The sequence below is a fragment of the Mustela lutreola genome, chromosome 11, assembly GCF_030435805.1.
Source record: "Mustela lutreola isolate mMusLut2 chromosome 11, mMusLut2.pri, whole genome shotgun sequence".
In the NCBI taxonomy this organism is placed as follows: Eukaryota; Metazoa; Chordata; class Mammalia; order Carnivora; family Mustelidae; genus Mustela; species Mustela lutreola.
Genome location: NC_081300.1, coordinates 73,545,021 through 73,566,410, shown reverse-complemented (window position 1 = coordinate 73,566,410; position 21,390 = coordinate 73,545,021). Strand labels below are relative to the sequence as shown.

Sequence of the window (21,390 nt, the reverse complement as noted above, 5' to 3'; positions counted from 1 at the left end):
ATGATTATTTTAAAATAAGTGCTTTCCAATGTGTTGCTCTAAACCAGACCTCACTAACTACCCTAATTACCAACAAGACCAGTATGGAGAAAAACAAAACTTCATTAAGACCAAGATAACCTGGGGCACCTGGGTGGTTCGGTCAGTTGAGTGTCTACCTTGGGCTCAGGTCATCTTCCTGGGGTCCTGGGATCGAGTCCCACATTGGGGAGCCTGCTTTTCCCTCTCCCTCTGCCTCCCCCGCTTGGTTGTGCTCTCTCTCCCTTTCAAATAAATAAGTAGAAAAATCTAAAAAATAATAATAATAATAAAAAAAGACCAAGATAACCTGGATAAATGAAGAGCTTCAGGATGGTTCTAGATAGGAAGGAAGACCCAGTTTGGGAAGGTATCAGTTCTCTTTAAAAGAGTCTTTAAGTCCAAGGCAGTTGAATCAAAATCCAAATGAGAATTTCAAGGAATTTCAAAGTCAATTTCTCCTCATCTAGAAGAGAAGAATGGGCCAAGATAACCAATCCCATTTTGAAAAAATGCAACAACGGGGAATCTGCTCCATCAAAAGGAAACATTGCTGTAGTAGTTACAACTGTGGTGGTTTTTTTTTTTTTTTTTTTACAACTGTGGTTTTGATGTAGGCACAGACACACAACCCTAGCCCCCATACACAAAGCCGCGTGTGTGTGTGTGTGTATACATGTACACACGTAATATATGTGAATATATGTACATGTACACACACATATTACATATATATGTAAAATTATATGTATGTAATACATATATGTAATATATATGTAATATGTGTGTACGTGTACATATATATGTATACATGTACACACATATATATGTAATATGTATACATGTACACACATGTAATATATGTGAATTTGGTTTATGAATAAAGGTGACATTTTGTGTCTGTTGGGGAGAGAATGGTGTGTTATTACTGGCTATCAAAGCTACAATCCCTCTCTATTGTATAAAAAAATAAATTGCCAGAGTGTTCAGTGAGATGATCATAAGAATATTAAAAATATGAGAGAATGTTTTTTTTTTAACTGTGAAGTATAATAAAGGGTTCTTGTAAGCAACCCTCAAACCTGCAAACTCCAAAGGAGAAGACCAGTGGATATGAGGATATGATCACGCTGTGTTCTTATAGGACAGTAGGTACCATATACCAAATTGAAAGACAGTTCGAAGAAAAATTACATTGGCTGATCTCCTGAGGAGCGTATTTTAGTTTGTGAATCTGTTTGCCCAGACTAGACGTGCTTGTGTCCTGAGGTCCCAGACTGGTTCACGTTGTCTGAGGGAAGAGCCGGGAACGGTAGGTCTGGGTGGCATTCAGCATTCAGGGGACGAGGAAGTACAGGCGACTTGTGTCCAGTGAGTCAGCATTTTTACCAGTGGTAGAAACTGAATGTCATCTGTCAGTCCTTGGAAAGGAAGTGTTTGCTTTAAAAAAGTCGTGAAAAGCTGACATTAATCTCACGGGTGGTAATGAAGGTATGCTTTTCACATGGTTAGAAAAATAAATGAGTCTAAAAGTGGAAGCTTTCTGTGATCTGGGGAGTGTGTGTGTGTGTGTGTGTGTGTGTGTGTGTGTGTGTAAGTGTAAGTGTAATTGCTGCTGTCCTCTGTCCGTTTGGTTCAATTATTTGGTACAGGCTGCCATGACTTATCCTTCTCTAGTGGTTCCACTGTTCCCTCTCTCATTTCGTCTTTGCCAGTGGTCCCTCAGGATCTGTGCTTCACTTGGCTGGGTTCTGCAGCCCTGTTGAAGCTTACTTGCCACATTGGCTTGGGGCTTCCTGTTTATTCCTGTCGCCCCTATAGACAAAGACTCCTCCAGTGCAGAGATGAGGGAAGATTCACTGTGTGTATCCCTGGTGTCACCCATAGTGGCCTACTGTCTCACAAAAAGGATTCAGTTCATGCCTTTAGAATGAATGGGTGAATGATTACACGAACATATGAATGCATTGCTTTTCCTCCCCAAGAGCATGGAGATACATGGATATTGATTGGACACTGGGGCAAGTGGTATAGCAGGACGGGAAGGACATGCCACGGGACACATGCAACAGGACCTGCAGGGGAAATCCAAGTGACTTACCGCTGCAAGAGTTGATGAAGAGTTGGGGAAGGCGTCGCGGTGTCCGTGACCCGACCTGGATCCTGGAGGATAGGCAGGAGGTTTGCAGGTAAAAAGGAGGCAATAGGAGGAATGGCATTTACAGAATCATTGAGCGGTGACAAGAATCAAGCATGGCTGCTCCGTGAGAAAGACAGTGGCCAGATGTGGTTGATGAGGTGGGTTGGGGCCCCTTTGGAAAAGCTCTCTGTAACACGCTAAGGAGTTCGGATGGTGGGGGAAATGAGAGGCCCTTGGAATCTTGTAAATAAGATAATGGCGTGGAAAATTGCTCTTGGAAACAAGGATGATGCTCTAACCCCGGTTGGAGACCCTCCTGGCCTCAATTTGTCCCTCTTCTCATGCTTAGCCATAGAATGACGCTGCCCCTGTGCTTTGCTGGTTCATAAGTATTCTGGAGAATGGAGGTGAATGGATTCCAGCGTGATCATTGTAACCGATTTGAAGGGACGGTTTAAATCCTGAGGTTTTAGTAGCTTTGATTAGGTAAGCTGCTGACCCTGTGTATGTGTTCTTTCTTCTAATTGTATCTCTCCAGGGACAACTTTTGTTAAGTTGATGTTTTTTTTTTTCTGACTGGTGAAATTCAAGTTATGTTTTAGTGTCACTTTAATATCAGGTAATATATTGCAAAGAAAAAGGCATTAAAAAGCTGTTATGGATTGTCAAAATATTGTAGGAAAAAACACAAAGGAACTTAAATTCACATTTAGCATAATTGGGTTGTGATTGTCTAAATGTAGATTGCCTCATGCTGGAATGTTTAATATTATGCAAATTACATGCAAGACTTCCCTGCCAAAGATCTGGTGAACCTAGGAACTTTGAGAAGAGTTGATATTAAACCACACCAGATACTTTTACAGACCTCTTCAGCCTCTCTCTGGCAGAATGCAGTGGTTTTAAATCTAGTGGTGGAGTTTTTATTGTGACTTTGGATAATGTAGCTCTATTTTGGGTGTTTAATGAGCAGTTAGTGGAAAATATTTAGTAACTACATATAAAAGAAAGCAATTTCCTTTTGGGGGAATTGAATCTTTGTATGACTGCTTAGTCATCTCATCTTTTAAAAAATCTGCCTTTTGGGTTTCTTAGTGGTCAGCAATGGTAATCACTCATTACTATCTGACTTCTTACAAAGCAGACTCTTATCTTGCCTTATCTTCACAACTACCTTATCACCCTCATTTTTTTTTTTTTAGGTGATATGTCACATATCATTAGAGATATTTCTTTAAATGCGTTTTGTTTTAGACATCAGAATAAAACAGACTTAAACCTCATAGGGAATATAGAGGCTTTTAAGAATGGGAATTGGCTAACTAGGTCATAAATATTATGTAGTTTCTCTGCTAGTAAGATGTCCAAGTACGACTTAGCCTACCTAGTCGTTGGCCAGTAGAGAGTAGATCTTTCAAGAACTTTAGGAGCAGAAAACAATTTTAAATTATGACATAATATTTATTATACTTACCTTGTATTTATAGGGCAGAACCCCAGTACGTCAAGACAGAGTTGATGTATCTCCAAACATTTGGCATTAAATTAAAAAAAAAATTCATTAGGCCTCCAATCAGTATACATGGTTTTATATATAGTATGTCGGCCTTATTTTGATGAGGAGGTATGTAAAGAAATGGTTCACGAGTCTGGAGGCCAGAATTTTATTTATTTATTTATTTGTTTGTTTATTCATTTATTAAGATTTTATTTATTTATTCCACAGAGAAAGAGAGTGATCGCAAAGAGGCAGAGAGGCAGGCAGAAGGTGGGGGGAAGCAGGCTCCCTGCTGAGCAGAGAGCCTGATGTGGGGCTTGATTCCAGGACCCTGAGAGCATGACCTGAGCAGAAGGCAGAGGCCTTAAACCACTGAGCCACCCAGGTGCCCCCAGAATTTGATTTTTTAAAAAAAACTTTCTTTAATGAACAATTTAACCATGCACAGAGAGAATAGTATAATGAATCTGATGCAGCCATTACTCAGCTTTATGTGGGATCAACACCTAGCCACTCTTGTTTCATCCATACCGCCTAAGTCCCTTTAGATTATTTTGAAGCAGATGTAGACATAATATATCATTTCATCTGTCAGATTTCTATATGTATCACTGAAAGATGAGAACTCTTAAAATATAAAAATATAGTGTAATACATGGCCATTGCTAAAAAAGTAATACCTAACACCAGATATTCAGTCTATATTCACATTTCTCCAATTTTTTATAAGTTTTTTTTTTAATTTGAATTGAGTTTTAAATGAAAATCCAGGGCGCCTGGGTGGCTCAGCGGGTTAAAGCCTCTGCCTTAGGCTCGGGTCATGATCCCAGGGTCCTGGGATCGAGCCTCACATTGGGCTCTCTGCTCAGCAGGGAGCCTGCTACCTCTCTCTCTCTGCCTGCCTCTCTGCCTGCTTGTCATCTCTGTCAAATAAATAAGTAAAATCTTAAAAAAAAAATGAAAATCCATCCATTATGCCTGTTATTTATTTATTTATTTGAACTATAGGTTACCATCCATCATTTTTCCTTCTAGAATTTTTTTTTTTTTTTTTTTTTTTTTTTTTGGCTAAAGAAATAGGGTCAGGTGTTGTAGAGAATTCCCAATACTCAAGGTTTTGAAGACCACCCCCTTGTGATATAGTTTTAGAAAACCCAACTTTTTGAGTTTAATTCACACAAAACAAACCACATATTTCAGGTGTCCAGTTTGACAGATTTTGTCTGTACCTGTGAAGCCATTACCAAAATTAAGATAACAAACACATGCATTGTGTTACCGTCCAACAATTCTTAGTTCTCTGACACCAACTGGCTGTCCTGTAGTTTGATTCAGTTCTGATGCGAACCACCTAGAGTTGGCACAGACTCCCAGTTTAAGGAATCAGTCCCACAAGACTGCCCCACTTCAGATACCAGCTGCAAATGGGGTCCTACTTGCATTACTGTCTGTCTGTCTGCAAATTTGAGGGTTCCTGTGACCCTTGTCTTATGTTTGATAGTTCACCGGAACGACTCCCAGAACATAGGAAGGTGCATACTTATGGTTCATTTTATTGTAAGGATATAAATCAGGAACTTCAAAGGGCCTGTTACATAGGGCAAGGTCTTGTGAAGGGGTGGAGTGGAAGGCTTCCCAGGAACACCTCTGTCCCAGCACATCTATGGGTTCACCAGCCCGGAGGCTCTCTAGACCTCATCGTTCTAGAACTTTTATCCAAATTTCATTATGTAGGCATGATTTGTTAAATCATGGTAATTGGTAGTTGAACTCAATCTCTAGTCTCTCAGGTGTCAAGTGTTAGGGCAAACATTTCCAAACCTCTAATCACATGGTTGGTTCCTCTGGCAACTAGCTCCATCCTGAAGCTGTCTATGGGTCTGCCAAGAGTTACCTCCATTAGCATTAACTCAGGGAGGGTTGAAAAGGGCTTATTATGAATAAGATACTTTTATCATTAAGAAATTCCAAGGGTTTTAGGAGCTCTGTGCCAAGAACTGAGACAGAGACCAAATATATATGTGTGTATGTGTATTATTTTACCATATACATCATCCCCTCAATATTTGTTCCTGCCTCTTCATAATCAATCACTGTGTTCTCTCTGTCTCTGTCTTTCTCTTTTGATCTGGCTTCTCTTATTCAAAATCATTATTTTGAGTACCATTAGGCAGATTGGATGGCATGGACAAATTACTTAAAAGACACAAGTTATCTAAGCTAATACAAGAAGAAACAGAAAATGTAAGTAGTCCTACATCTGTGAAAGAAGTATAATGTATAATTTCAAACCTTCCCACAAAGAAAATTCTACTCACATGGTTTCACTGATGAGTTCTATCAAACATTTAAGGAATAATTAACACTGGCAGTCACCAACTCTTTTAGCAAATAAAGGAGAAAGGAATTATCCCCATCTCCTTTTATGAATCATATCCTGATATCAAAAGCTGAGAAAGTGATTGCAAGAAAAGGATAAGACTTCTATATTGAGAGCTACAATGTAGCAATGAGACAAATTAAAGAAGAGCTAAGTAAATGGAGAAGTATGTCATATTTATGGATTGTACACTTCATATTATTAAGAGGTTAATTCCCCCTAAACTGATTTATAGATTCAGCACAGTCAGAGCCCCATCAGGCTTTTTCTGGGAAGAAATTTCTGGGGGAAAAAACTTAAATGAAAATGCAGAGAACCTAGGTTAGCCAAAAAATGAACAAACAAACGAACCAAAACCCCCACAAAAGCAATAAAACAAAGTTGGATTACCGGACTTCAAGACAACTCTAAATCTCTAGCAATCAAGACAATGTATTATTGATGGAAGGGTAGACATACAGATCAATGAAACAGGATATCTGAAAGACAGACCTACCCAGATTTAGTGTTGAATCAACAAAGGTGCCAGGATAATTCAGTGGAGAAAGGATACTTTTTTTCCTCCAACAAAGAATGCTGGAATAACTAGATATTATAAGGGAAAAAAAGAACCTTGAGCTTTTACTTTGCATTATACACAAAAAGTAACCTGAAATGAGTCTTAGGCCTAACCATTAAAGCTAGAACTTAAAAATTTCTAAAAGAAAATGTTAGGTTAAAAATCTTTTTGACTTTGGGATGTGAAAGATTTCTTTCACGTGGTACACCAAAGAAATAATAAATTGGATCTCATTGACTAGACACTTGTGCTCTTGGAAGGACTTCATGAAGGCAACGAAGGTAGAGTGTGGACTGGGAGAAAATATTGTGATCACATAAATCTGACACTGGACTTGTTTCCAGGACATAGAAAATTTACAGTTGAGTCATAAGACACACAACTCAATTAAAAGGTAGGTAGAAGATTTCACTGCACATCTTACGGGAGAAGATGTCAGCACTCCAGTAATCCAATAATGTCCAAATGTACTCAACATCATCATTCATTAGGGAGAAGGAAATTAAAATAAGCTATTGCTACACTACCTAACAGAGTGGCTAAAATGGAAAAGACTGACAACCAAAGTGTTGACAAGGGATATGGGGCAACTGGGATTTCACACATTGTTGGTGGGAATGTAACATCACACAGTTTGGAATATAATTCAGCCGTTTTTCATAATGTTAAATATAATTAACCATATGACCAGCAATTTTGCTCCTAGATATTTACCCATGAGAAATGAAAACATGTGCCCATAAAAAGTCTTACGCACAAATATTTAAGGAGGCTTTATTCATAATAGCCCCAATCTGGAAATGACCCAAATGACTATCAGCAGATGAACGGGCAAACAAATGGTAGAATATTCATACAATGCCATACTACTTGGCAATAAGAGGGAACTAAATTCTTATGTGCACAGCAGTATGGAGGAAGCTTGCTTATGTCAAGTGAAAGAAGCCAGACACACAAGACAACATATTGTATGATGTTATTTATCTAAAATTCTAGGACTGGGATAAGTAATCTGCATTAACAGAAAGGAGATCAGTAATTGCCTGGATCCTAGAATTTGGGGAGACTGATTGCAAAGGGGCATCTTTTGGGGTGATAGGAATATTCTGTATCTTGAGCACCTGAGGGGCTCAGTCAGCTAAGTGTCTGACTCCAGCTGAGGTCACGATCCCAGGATCCTGGGATGGAGCCCTTCATGGGGCTCCTGGCTCAGCAGGGAGTCTGCTTCTCCCTCTCCCTCTGCCTCTGCCCCTCCTCCCTGCTCGTGCTCTTTTTCTCTCTCAAATAAATAAGTAAAATCTTTAAAAGGTATTTTATATCTTGATTAAGATGGTAGTTATATGTGAAAAACTATTGATGCATATAAATATGCATTTAATTATATAGATTGTACCTCAAATAGTTTGTTTTAATAAGTTTTTAAAGGAGGGGGGTGCTGCTTCCAATTTTTTTCCCCACCAGTGGATGATGGAGACTCAGTTTCTACTTTTTCCATTTGATTATTCACTTTTGGTTCACTTGTTGAATAATCCCTAGTTTCTCCATTTTTCTGCCTTCTCTGCCTTATACCTTGAAATTCTATATTTATATGCTCTCTATTCCATTTCATTGTTTAATTTGTTTATCCTGTCTTCATTTTAGCTTCAGAGTAAGCCCTGTTCTCGATATTCTTTATACACGTTTTTGCTATTCTTGATCCCATGTTGTTCTGCATACAGTTTATAAAGACGTAATCATTTTTTTGTTCTATGAAGAACTCTCTGCAATAGTGATGGGAGTTGGGGTTGAAATGATTTTATAGATAACTTTGGGTAGATGTTGGATTTTTGCAGTATTCCATCTTTCTGTTCATAACTGTGGTGTACTTTTCCATCTATTAAGATTTTCTGTTATGTCTCTCAACACATTTTGTAATTTTCCCTACAAAGTTCTTGCACATATTTTTAAGGATTTATTTCAAGGCATTTGGTGTTTCTTATTTTATCTTAAGTGAAATCTTCCTTCTAATTATGTTTTCTCGCTGTTTATTGTTGATGTATAGAAGTGTGGTTTTTAAAAAAAATCTCAGTCATGTATCCAGGGAACATTTGCTTTTGTTTTAGAAAGAAGCTCATTAATCGATTAGTAGAATGTGTCACATGTGCGCATGCTCGTGTGTATTTTGACAAACGGTGGTGTTGAGGGCGAGCTTTCCACAGTCAGTCCTTAAGTTATTTTTGGTCAAGAGTCCACATGTCAGGTCGGCCCTGAGTCCCAGGAGAGGACCCCAGCTGGAGCCATGATGCCCCCCATGCCATCAGCCCTCTGTGCAGTCGTGGATGTCAGTTTGAGGGCTCTCTGGTCGACCAGCAGCCTTGAGCTCAGACAGTCACATGTTGTCCACTCTGGGGATGGTTTCTCATGATACAAGCTGTCACCTCTAAAAACATGTGCCTCTTCTCTTTCAGTATCCGGAGTGTGATGCAGAAGTATCTTCAGGAGAGAAATGAAATCACCTTTGACAAGATTTTTAATCAGAAGATTGGTAAGTGCCACTTTCTCACTTGGCATACTGTGAGCTAGTGTGGTTTCGGGTGGCATTCCCGTTGCGTATAAATGCATAGTGCTTTGGGTGGCTTGTAGCTCAGCTGGGGAGGAAGGAGGTTTCATGTAATAATAAGATACTGAGTGGTTCCTTACATCCCTGGTAATGTCTTGTGCATAAACTATTGGGAAACACATTAGTTTGATTCGAGGTTTTAAGGCAGTTGGGAGGTTGCCAAAATCAAAGTATTGGATAGTTGGTAACCAGAAAGAAACACTCTCTACTCGGACCCAAGTCTGAGGTCCCCAGCCTCCCTCACTGCTCTTGTACTTACAGTGATCACAAGGAATTGGCATGGGTCTTCAATAACATACTGCAACCCGGTGGCTGGCCATCTCCTTCCAAAGCGTGGGGCTGGCTTACATGATCTTACCACTTTTCATGGGCTAATTTATAGCTTTTGCATGCTGCCCAGTCATCGTCAGCTTCACGTCAATCACTCTTATCCCCGTGACTCCCTTCCATTTACTTAGCGGGTCACCAGGACTCCCCTAGAGTGCCTAGAGGTCAAGGAGCCATCTCTCTCCAGCTGGTACCCAGCTCTGCCCAGTGCTGGTCCTGGCCCATGCAGGTGTGTGGATATACCTATAGGTCTGCTCTCTGATGATCAGCAGTTAATGCCTGGAGAAATTAGGACTGAGCAGGGATTGCTTGAGTGTGGGGTTTCAAGGCCTGCAAAGCAATGGATTATCGTGTTCTTGCCTGTCTTCCACAGAACTGCCAGTGTGTTCAGAGGTGACTGTCCACTGGGTTATGTAAGAGCTGGAATCTACCTATTTTTCTTTTTTTTATTCCCTCAAATCAGCTCCTGCTGTCCAGGAATTTCCTGAACAAGATTTTGTTCTCAATAGGATAGGATTTATCGTTTGGCCTGTCAGCTGACTGCATTGTTGATCTGCCCATAGTAATGTGATAAAAGATAATTCTAGGATTTTACATGAAATCACCTTAGCTGAATATAACAGAATGGGAAGCTTTTTTTTCCCTTCCTTTGCTCCTTACTTGCCTCCCACAATTATTCAGAGAAGGTTTGCCGAGGAACTGTGTCATGGTTTATAAATTATTTTAACCCTAGAGGATGTGACTTTATTAAAATTTCAAGAAACTGTGATTGTACTAAAGTTTCCTGGAACTCAGATCCCCACTGAGACTGAATATCCTTTGCAGTGAGTCTGGGTGGCCCTGCCATTTACAGGTTAGGACACAGTGACTCAGGTTGGTGAGGTGACTTGTTCTCATTTGTCCTCCTCCTTCTCTGGTCATTCTGGAAAGGCTCTTGGGAGAGAAACAACGAATCTAAAATGTACAGTAGAGAGGGTCACCCCATAAGAACCAGATAGTTTTTTTTTTTTTTTTCTTTTAGAAAGAGTCATGATGCTCTTTTGTGTTCAAGTAAAGTAGAAGCCGATGCAGAAAGTCTTGGACTTTGGTAAACTTCTTGTCTAGTTTACAAATTAGCCATCTACTAAGGCAATACAGCTTCTGTGGTAACCCCTTTAGTCCCCCTTAGTGGTCAAAAGTTGGGTGCTGGGTTCCGGACAAGCAGATGGAGAATTGCCCAGTTATTGGGATTTGGTATGGGAACAGAGTGGTGAAAAGTGTTTGACCTTCATCTCATGTTTTATTGCTGCTTCTCACTGTGTTCATGGCGTTTGGTTAACTGTCATCTGTATAAAGGTTCCCCGTTGCTTCTGCTTTTGTGCTAAAGAACAGAAAATAAAACTCTCCCCATAATAAGAGAGAAACGCCTTATCTTTGGGAGGGAAAGGAAAAAAGGAACGACTTATTCTTTAGTTGAATTTAAAATAGCGATCTGCAGCTTTACTGAGATCTGTTTTACACAGCATAAAATACCCTCCTGTCACGAATACGGTTCGGTACTTTTTAGTGTGTTCACAGCCTTGTGCAAACCCACACCATAGCCTCATCTTAGGACATTTTCAGCACCCCCCAAAAAGAGGCTCCATACTCATTGGCACTCTACCCCCCCACCCCTAGATACCACCAGTTTAATTTCTGCCTCTATAGATTTGCCTGTGGTGGGCATTCTAGATTGAACCAGATGATAAGTGGCCATTGCATGGGGCTCCTCACAAATCATTTTCAAGGTCATCCATGTTAAAGCGTGTGCCAAGAGCTCATTCCTATCAATGCTCGGCGGTCTTCCACTATATGGCTGTGCCATGTCTTGTGCATCCTTGTGTCTGTCAACAGATGTCTGGATTATTTCCACTTTTTGGCTATTATAAATAATGCTGGCATGGGAGGAAGGCGGGTCTTGACCAGTAATTGGAGCATGTGGTTCCCCATTACTAAGGCATACTGGAGAACTGTGGCAAACCTGCTCTCCCCTGAGCTCTCAGGCCAGTCTGTAAGATGTTCTGAGGATTCTTTCTCCTGTTGTGTTTTCTGATCCTCACACCTTTCCTGTCTGCCATCCCCCCAATACACATGCAGGCCCCCAGGCATGTCTTTCCCATTGTTTTGATCCAAGCCTTACAGGTGGTTGGCCCCAGGAGCCCTTGACCCGAGTGACTTACTGGCATGAGGGTAGCCTCGCACCATAGGCCCAGCTACATGGGCTCTGTCCCAAGGGCGGCTTCGTGGGACACTGGTGGCCTGTGAATTCTATCACCATTAAACAGTTTTAAAGAATTTTAAAAGGTGCTTAGATGAGTAAATAATTTCTTCCTCTTCCCTTCCTTCCCCTTTGTGAGCATGGAGCCAGTCGGGGGAAGTTGAGTCTAAACTTGGAAGGTCACAGGAAAGAACAGTAGCTGCCTAGGGGACGGGACGGGGAGAGAAGAGTCCGTGGTCACCTGGCCAAACACATTTGTGCAGCTATGTCCGGCATGGCCGCCCGATCAGTGTCTGTCTGGCCTCTCCTCCTGCTCTCCGGCTTTCTCCTTTCCGGCTCGTGTTGGGTGGGGGCAGAGGGGAAGGGGGCCAGCTCTGTAGGTTCTCCATGTTCCCATTTCAGCACCCCCCACCTCCTTTGCCTTTGTCTTGTCTGTCTGTTCCATCAGCCCCTTTCTATGACTGTCTCCATGTGTCACCACCTTCTTACTTTTCTGTGGTTCTGTTGTTTCCCTTTCCCCCTGTATCCCCTGCCTGTCAGCTCCTTTTCTGCCTTCCAGCACCTTCCACCCTCCCTGGTGCTGATGGTGAGCACATGGTTTTGGGGGATTGCCTGCAAGCATGTGTGAAAATGCTTTGTGATATGGAAAAGGTAGAAATCTCTCCTTCACTGGCCTCTGAGGTTTTGTTGAGATGAAGGCTGACTGGCTGACCTGTTGGCTCCACCCCAAACCAGGTAGGATGTCGTTAGTTTCCTTACCTATAAAAGTGGGGGTCAGAATAGTACCTACTGCTTAAGGCAGTTGTGAGAAATGTCTGTGACACCCTTAAGATGGTGGTTGGTTCTCAACAGATGCTCCATGAATAAAGGCTCTGAAATGGAATTGTATATATTATAAAAATATTGAGTCATGCCCCAAAGTGGACTAATTGTTCCTCATATGTATGCATTACCCATGTTCGTTCTTTTGCAACATTCTGCTCTCCCAGCCTCGTGCATCCCCTCTCTGTGTGCGCCAAAATATTTTAAAGCAATTAGCAAGCCCCTTATAGGGTTTCAGCCCTATAGGCATCTCTAAAAATGACAGGTGTTTTCTTATACAACCTTCATCTCTACCCCAACCAATGAAGATGATGATTCTTAGTTTAATATCTAATGATGATGCTTATTGTAATTCTGAGTCTATAGTCAGTTTTTTTCTGATTAACTTAAAAATGTCCATTTACTTTTGGTTGGTTTGAATCAGGATCCAAATATTATTCTTATATTGTAGTTGGCAGTAATGTGTCTTTTAACCAAGAACAGGTGACCCTGCCCTTCACCTCCCCTCTCCCCATGCAGGTAATTGACTTCTTGAAGAAACTGGGTCAGTTGTATTGCAGAATGTTCCACGTTCTGGATTTTTCTGTTCGCTTCTTTCTGAGATCATTTAAATTGCACTTCTATTTTCTGTATTTCCTGTAAGCTGAAAGCTAGCTCTAACAGCTTATTAGATTGTTTCGACTGTTTTGGCAAGAGTGCTTCACAGGTGGTGCTATGTACTTTGTGGCTGGAGGCACATGACACGTAGGTGTTGCTTGGTAGTCCTGGCTCTAGAGTGGGTTCAGGTATGGTCAGCTCTGCAGTTCCCCATCAAGCTGTCATCTGCCGTTGGTTTCATTTTCCTGGACGCTAGCTGCCTAAATCGCTTATATTTTTAGGGAGCTGCCAAATGGGGGTTTTCTAATTATGCCATTCCCTCCATCGTTATTACTTCTGCTCATCAACTGAGGCTATTTGGTTGCCTTCAAATATAGCTCATGTAGGAGGATGTCTGGGTGGCTCAGTCTGTTAAGCGTCCAACTCTTGATTTCGGCTCAGGTCATGATCTCAGGGTTGTGGGATCAAGCCCTGCATCAGGCTCTGTGCTCAGCATGGAGTCTGCTTGTCTTTCCCCCTCTGCTCCTCCCCTTCAAATGCATGCTCTCTCTCTCTCTGTTTAAAATAAGTGAACTCTTTAAAAAAATAAGTATGGTTTATGTTGGAAAGGTAGATGTGCTTGGCTGAGTCTGAAGGCAGCTCCTATGAATTTGGCCTCCCAGCATGACTCCCACGAGCAACCCAGTGAAGGAGATTTTGTAGAGGAAATCAAGGCTGTGTTCGGGGTGGGCTTCATCACTCACAGCAGAGTATTTCCTCAGGCTGGCAGCAGAAGAGGAAGACAGAGAGACCGAAGCACGGGAGCCATTAGATATGGCGTTCCCAACTTTGCAGGTACGGGGGAAGGAGGGTGGGCACTGAGTGAGAAGGTTGTGGGTGCTCTCTGGGTGCTGAGCAAGGAAACCAGGATCGTAGTCCTACAACCATAGGAATTGAATTCTGCCCACAGTCTGCATGAGGTTGAAGGCAGATCCCCCTGGGCCTCTAGGTAAGTCCTGGCCTGCCAACACTTCAGCCTTGTGAGCCCCCGAGCAGGAAAGCCAATGGGGCCCACCAGGACTTCTGACCTCCAGAACTGTGAGCTCAGAAATGGGTAGTGTTTTCAAGTCACTGAGTTTGTGGTGATTCATTACACAGCGAGATAAAACTGATATAGCAGGATAAATGCTTAATTTTGTTTTTAATTGCCAGTTTTCAGAGTAAAAAATACGTGACAGGCTGCTTTATCTTCCTTCTCCTCCTTATCCAGAAATTGTATGTCATAATGGACATCAATTACCCTGATCCCTAATTTGCTGTCAGTACAACTTCTGCATTTAGGTATTAACACAGTGTTCTTGGTTTGGCTTGTCCAAAGAATGGTTTTATTTATTTATTTTTTTTATTTTGTCAGAGACAGAGGAAGAGAGAGCAAGCGAGCACAGGCAGACAGAGAGGCAGGCAGAGGCAGAGGGAGAAGCAGGCTCCCTGCTGAGCAAGGAGCCCGATGCGGGACTCGATCCCAGGACCCTGGGATCATGACCTGAGCCGAAGGCAGCTGCCCAACCAACTGAGCCACCCAGGCGTCCCCAAAGAATGGTTTTAAAGGGATACTAGTTATTACTGAAAGGCAGTCAAATGAAATGATCAATTCTGATAAAGATTTTGTTACTGTTTTCTTTCTATAAGATACACTGAAGTAATCTCCTAATATGCAAGTGAGATGCATGGGCTTTGATAAATTCCACCCGTCTGTCGACAATCTACTTAGCTCCTCTGTCTGCCTACCCACTCTAATTAGAGGGCGGTGTTTCTGATTATAAGGAGACTCCAAAGTAGGCACTTAATTCACTAAGTATGCAAATGTTACCCTCATGTTCCAAGAACACATGGCTAATGTAACATTACATCACCTCCTGCCAGGGAACATCTCAGTTGGTAACACTGACTCCCATTCATGTGAGTGGAAATTTGCGGTGTCTAGCCCATAGTCTTCTGCATCTGACTTCTTTCATTTCATTCAGTGTCAGATTTTGGAGGTTCAGCCATATTGTGCCTGCCAGTCCTTCACCCCCTTTGGAGGCTGAATTAATATTCCATCATATGGATAGATCACAAATTCTCTTATCCATTTGGATTATTCCCACCATCTGTTATAAAACAGTGCTGCTGGAAGTGTTCATGTGCAAGTGTGGCCATAGGTCTCCATCTCTCTTAGGTATACGGCAAGGAGTTTGAAATTGCTGGGACGTTTGGTATGCTCCTGTTTTACTTCTTAAGAAATCACTCTAGTTTTCCAAAGAGGCTGTAGTACTTTTCATTCTTGGTGTCAGTTTATGGGAGTTCCAGGCTTACCGACATCTCATCAACCCTTGCTCTTGTCTTTCTGGTCATTAACAATCTCATGGGTCTCATGGTTACTTCATGGTGGTCTTGATGTGTGTTTCCCTAACAGTTAGTGACACTGAACATGTTTACGCTGATTAGTGTCCATATATCTTCTTTGGTGAAATGCCTATTTAAATCTTTTGTCCATTTAAGAAATTGTCTTTATATTGTTTATCATATGTGTGATTTACAGATATTTTCTCCCAGTGACTGGCTTTTCCCTTTCATTTTCTTAATTGTGACTTCTGAAGTGCTGAAGGTTTTAATTTTGATGAAACTCAACCAATACATTTTTAAAAATTGTACTTTTGTGTCGTATCTAAGAACTTTTCTGTCTAGTTGAGTGCTATGAAGATTTTCTTCCTTTCTTCTGGAAGTTTTTATCGTTTTAGCTCTTACCTTTAGGCCTTTGGTTGATTTTTGAGTTAGTTTTTGTGTGTGATGTGAGGTAAGGGTTTAAATTCTTTTTTTTTTTTTTTTTTTTTTGCATGCAGTGGATATCCAATTGTCTGAATACATGTATTGAAAAAACATTTCTTGGGGTGCCAGGTGGCTCAGTGGTTAGCATCTGACTCTTGACTTCAGCTCAGGTCACAATAGCAGGGTCATGGGATCAAGCCCCGAGCAGGGCTCCACGCTGGGCATGGAGTCTGCTTGATATTCTCTCTCCCTCTGCCTACTCCCCGCCCCATCCCTCTCATGTGCTCTCTCTCTCTTTCTCAAAAAGAAAAAAAAAAAAGCTTCTTTTCTACATTGAATTGTCTTGGCATCTTTGTTGAAAATTAATTGACAATAATTGCAGGATTTATTTCTAAACTCCCAGTTTTGTTCCATTGATTTCTGCCTTAGGCTAGTACTACACTGTCTTGATTACTATGGCTTTATGGTAAGTTTTGAAATCAGAAAATAAAAATCCACCCACTGTCTTGCTAATTTTGGCCATTCTAACTGGTGTAAGGTGGTATCTCAATGTGGTTTTAATTTGAATCTCCCTAATGGCTAGTGGTGATGAACATTTTTTCATGTGTCTGATAGCCATTTGTATGTCTTCATTGGAGAAGTGTCTTTCTTCTGCCCATTTTTTGATATGATTATCTGTTTGGTGTGTGTTGAGTTTGAGAAGTTCTTTATAGATCCTGGATATCAACCTTTTGTCTGTACTGTCATTTGCAAATATCTTCTCCCATTCCGTGGGAAAAGAAGGGCCATCTGTGCTCCAATGCTTATAGCAACAATGGCCATGGTCGCCAAACTTGTAAAGAACCAAGATGCCCTTCAGTGAACGAATGGATAAGGAAGATGTGGTCCATATACACTATGGAGTATTATGCCTCCATCAGAAAGGATGAATACCCAACTTTTGTAGCAACATGGACGGGACTGGAAGAGATTATGCTGAGTGAAATAAGTCAAGCAGAGAGAGTCATTTATCATATGGTTATACTTATTTGTGGAGCATAACAAATAACATGGAGGACATGGGGCGATGGAGAGGAGAAGGGAGTTGAGGGAAATTGGAAGGGGAGGTGAACCATGAAAAACTATGGACTCTGAAAAACAACCTGAGGGTTTTGAAGGGGCAGGGGTTGGGAGGTTGGGGGAGCCAGGTGGTGGGTATTAAGGAGGGCACGTATTGCATGGAGCACTGGGTGTGGTGCAAAAACAATGAATTCTGTTATGCTGAAAAGAAATTAAAAAAAAAATAAAATAGAAATGCAACTTGAGAGTTCCTTATAGTGAAAAAAAAAGTCCACCCACTTTTGTCCTTTTTTTTCTTTTCGTAATTACTTTTGGCTGTTCTGGATCCTTTGCTTTTCCATATGAATTTTAGCATCAGATTTTTAATTTCTGAAAAAAAAAAAAATCCTGCCAGGATTGTGTTGTATCTACAGATCAATATGGAGAGAATTGCCACGTTAACAACATTAAGTCTGCCGATCCATGAAAATGAAATGTCTCCATGTTTATTTAGGTCGTCTTTAATTTCTCTCAACACTGCTTTGTGACTTTCAGCCTTCTACATCACATTAAGTGTATTCCCAAGTATTTTACTCTTTCTGATGCTATTTTGAATGGAATTTTTTCCTTAGTTTCATTTTTGGCTGCTCATCACTAGTATGTGGAAACAGGATGGGTTTTTGTCTAGTGGTCTTGGATCCTGCCATCTTGCTGAACTAGGTTATTAATTCTGGGAGATGTGTGTGTGCCTGTGAATTCCTTAGGATTATCCCCATAGAGAATCTTGTTTCAGAATAAAAACAGTCTTATTTCTTTGCATTCTGGTACCTTTCCTTTTCAATTTTTACTTTTCACTTTGATTTCTTAAATATTTCCTGGGTTGGTCCCGAATATATTTAGCATGATTTCTGAGAACATTTATTTAGAAAGAATGCATAAATTCTATTTGGCATCTGGGGTTAAGGCATAAGAAATATACTTGATATGGGCTTTGGGAACAAAAGTATGTCTCATTATAAAAAGAATACATTGGAAAAATAGAAATTATCACCTTTTGAAAAAGGTTTTTGAGCAGTTTCTATAGAAACAAAAATGAACAGTGATATAGGCACCTATTTATTGATAATTATGTAAGACCACAGAAATAGTAAACATACACACACACACACACACACACACCCCCAAGCAACACAGATAAAACATTTTAGGATTACTCTTTTATTAATTTCAAAGAGCAAATTTGCCATTTTCTTAAATTTATAAAAGTATTGTTTGAAGTGTTCTGTGTTTCAAAACATAAAAATGGTTAAAATCTGCAAAAAAAAAAAAAAAGTCTGACTATGCAACTCTCTCTTCAGAGGCCAGGGTCAAATTTTAGCAAATTGGGCACTCTTGCATTCGGTTGTGACAAGGGGACTCTGAACCTGGGAAGCAGCTTCAATCCTTGTGTGTTCCCTCTTTGCTCCCCACTTTGTTTGGAAGTGTCAAGCCCCGATTGACAGTGGCAGAGTCAGGCTCCTGCCCTAGCTTATCTGTACAAAACTTTCTCCAGCCAGCCCCCATGGAGAAGAAAAACCCAGGGCCCCATTCAGTTCTGCATCAATTATCCTTGCCTTTGTGGAGACTTTTAGCAAGGAAAAGAGTTAAAGATCCATTTAAACTTTCAGAAAGCAGAGATAAACACTTGACTAAGCACAGCTAATTGGATTTTCAATTGAAAAGGCCAAGGCAGCAACAGGCACCCGGCTGCGGCTGCACTGCGGCAGCGGAGGGAGGAAACCCTAGAAGGTTAGGGGCACCAACATTAATCTGAACATTAATCTGAATGGTAATCTGAACATTACCAGCTTGGGTTTCTAATAAGAATGCTGCCCAGAGAAGACAGACAACTGGGGAAGAGGGAAAGGCTGTTCCTTAAAAACCTGCTGGCGGGCAGTCTTCTCAGCTGGCTTCTCACCCGTGTTGGCCTCCAGCAGCTGGGATCTGGGATCGGCTCCTTCAGCAGGACCCAGCCCAAGCTGGCGGATGCCACCTGCCCTGCCCTGTGGCCTTTTACCACTCTGAGAATGTGGGACCTAGGAGAGAGCAGGAAAATACTTACTAGGACTGACTTTCCTTTTTAAAGCCATCATCCAAGTTTTAAGATCAGTTAGAATGGTTAATTCCAAGAAAAATTCAGAACAGCTCCATTTTACCAGAATGACCCAATCCTTTCCCATCTGCTAATCAATCACTAGACGCTGGGAATGCTCAGGTAGGGCGGTTAGACCCTTGATCTGCAGGTTGGCAAGCCATGATCTTTTAAATGGTTGCTGTTTAATTCTCCTTGATTTTTTTTCTTTCTTTTTCTTTTTCTTTTTTTTTAAGATTTTGTTTGTTTATTAGACAGACAGAAATCATAAGTAGGCAGAGAGGCAGGCAGATAGAGAGGGGGGAAGCAGGCTCCCTGCTGAGCAGAGAGCCCTATGCGGGGCTCCATCCCAAGACCCTGGGATCATGACCTGAGCTGAAGGCAGAGGCTTTAACCCACTGAGCTACCCAGGTGCCCCTCCCTGATTTTTTCTGAGTTGGCTTAGTAGGAATTCCGTGTAGTTTGGGATGGTGATGGCTGCCCATGTGCCAAGCACTGCCCCGAGCATTTCATTGCTAGGTAAGAGAACATGGCCAAAGGCACGGAAGGAAAGCCTTGATTAGGAGTTCTGTCCTTCACAACTGCCTTCCTTGCACCAGGAAAAGTTAGAGTGGAAATTAGCATGCAGATGGAGTCCCCCCCCCCACCTTTTAAAAAAACATAAAAACTGTACAGTTCCTATTTAATATGTAATGATACTAAAATCCAGAATTTGGGGATCGTGCGCAAAGATCTTTCTGTAGCAGATGTAGTTATGTGCTTTGCAAAATGAGACATTCACAGTTGAATATGTTTTGATCCAGCACTTTGCTGGAAATATCTCTTCAGACAACAAGGCACATGGAAAAGATGAAGACCACGTCAGGCCACAGAGGGCTTCCCACCCCAGCTAGCTCTCTCTGCAAAAGGATGCATGGGACTCCCAGAGACTTGTGGCATGTCAGCACCCAAAGTGTGTTTACTCCTACCGGAGAGTCCCTGCAGTTCCCTGAGGGGGCTCCTGGTGATGTTTCTGAGGCCTGAGTGTGAATCCCAAGGTGAATGTGGGGTGGCTACTCTCTTAGCAGGGAGGGAAGGGTAGCCAACCAGCCAGCGTCTGCAGCTGACTCAACGGTGTAGCTTTCTCCCTGGCAGGATCCACATATTTTAGGGGGAAAATGCACATGCTTTAGCAATATTAGCAAATGTGGGTTCTTAATCTCTATTGCTAGAGAATGCCAAGGGTCTAGGAAGCATCCCCTTTACTGGCCAAGCTGTCTGTCAGCTTTTTGAACTAACAGTAACGGCGATGACGGGACCCTATTAGGATTAAAAAAAAAAAAAGCAAAACAAACAACCCAACCATGTTATGAAATTTCAGATGGTAGTTTGCTGTCAGGATATCCCTTGGTTTTAGCTGTTTTGGAAATGCTTTTTCTGAGGATTTTCTATCTTATTATTGATTTTTGTCAGTATTTCTACTTCAAATCAAAGTCACAACTAGGAAGGGTAGTGATACGCTCTAAGGTGGTTATTAGGGTTTGTTTGAAATCTACCACTAAAAACTCTGTCACCGATGCAGTAAATTTTGCTGTGGGCCGCACATTCTCATCAAGGCTTGCCAGCGGCGGTTTCAGATCAGGGTGTCCTGGGCGCCTGCAGGCCAGGTGCCGGAGGTTGGACAGGCTTTGTGGGCCATTGTAAGGCCTCGGCTTCTATTCGGATTGAGCTGGGTCATGGGAGACTCTGAGCACTAGGCTGGCACACACTTACTGAGGCGTTCACAGAGCAGACGAGCTGCCATGGGAACGGGCTGGGGAGGCAAGGGTGGAAGCAGGAGGTGATTCTGGCATTTGGACAAGTTGGGTAGTTGGAGGTGGCGAGAAGTCACTGAGTTAGAGCCTGGAAGATGGGGTTTGTAATACGGCCCATTGCAGCACAAAAGTGGGTGTGGGAGGGTCCGGGGATTGTGGGAGACACAGTGTCCTCCGGCTCAGGTAGGGTCGGAAGGTGAAGGAAAGGCTCAGGTAGGAGGCTGAGGTCAGAGGGCAATGGGTCTGTTCCTGTACCTTGGAATGGAGGGAGCTTGATCTGCACTGGGCCACCTGCTGGGGGCTGCTGTCACACGTCCTCTGCATTCTTCCTGATGCTGTCTGGTTGCAGGTGAGCTTAGAGCTTTGTCACCACGCTGATGACTTTCTGCTCCATAAGGAGCAGAGAACATTCTTCAGGTTTGGCTTAAGAGAGAAAGAAATCTCAGCCATGGTGGGGCAGGCTGA

At 41.9% G+C, this 21,390-nt stretch overlaps 1 protein-coding gene across 5 annotated transcripts in view; it reads left to right on the top strand.

Annotated features, from left to right (window-relative positions):
• GRK3 (G protein-coupled receptor kinase 3) overlaps positions 1-21,390 on the top strand; it is a 119,094-nt gene that overhangs the window by 15,478 nt on the left and 82,226 nt on the right. For 4 of the 5 annotated variants that reach the window (XM_059140994.1, XM_059140997.1, XM_059140996.1 and 1 more), the window contains exon 2: positions 9,043-9,119. In XM_059140994.1, coding sequence (XP_058996977.1) covers positions 9,043-9,119 — 77 coding nt within the window. Of the gene's footprint in view, positions 1-9,042; positions 9,120-13,991; positions 14,011-21,390 lie in introns of those variants that run through there. The other variant, XM_059140993.1, reaches the window with a different exon arrangement.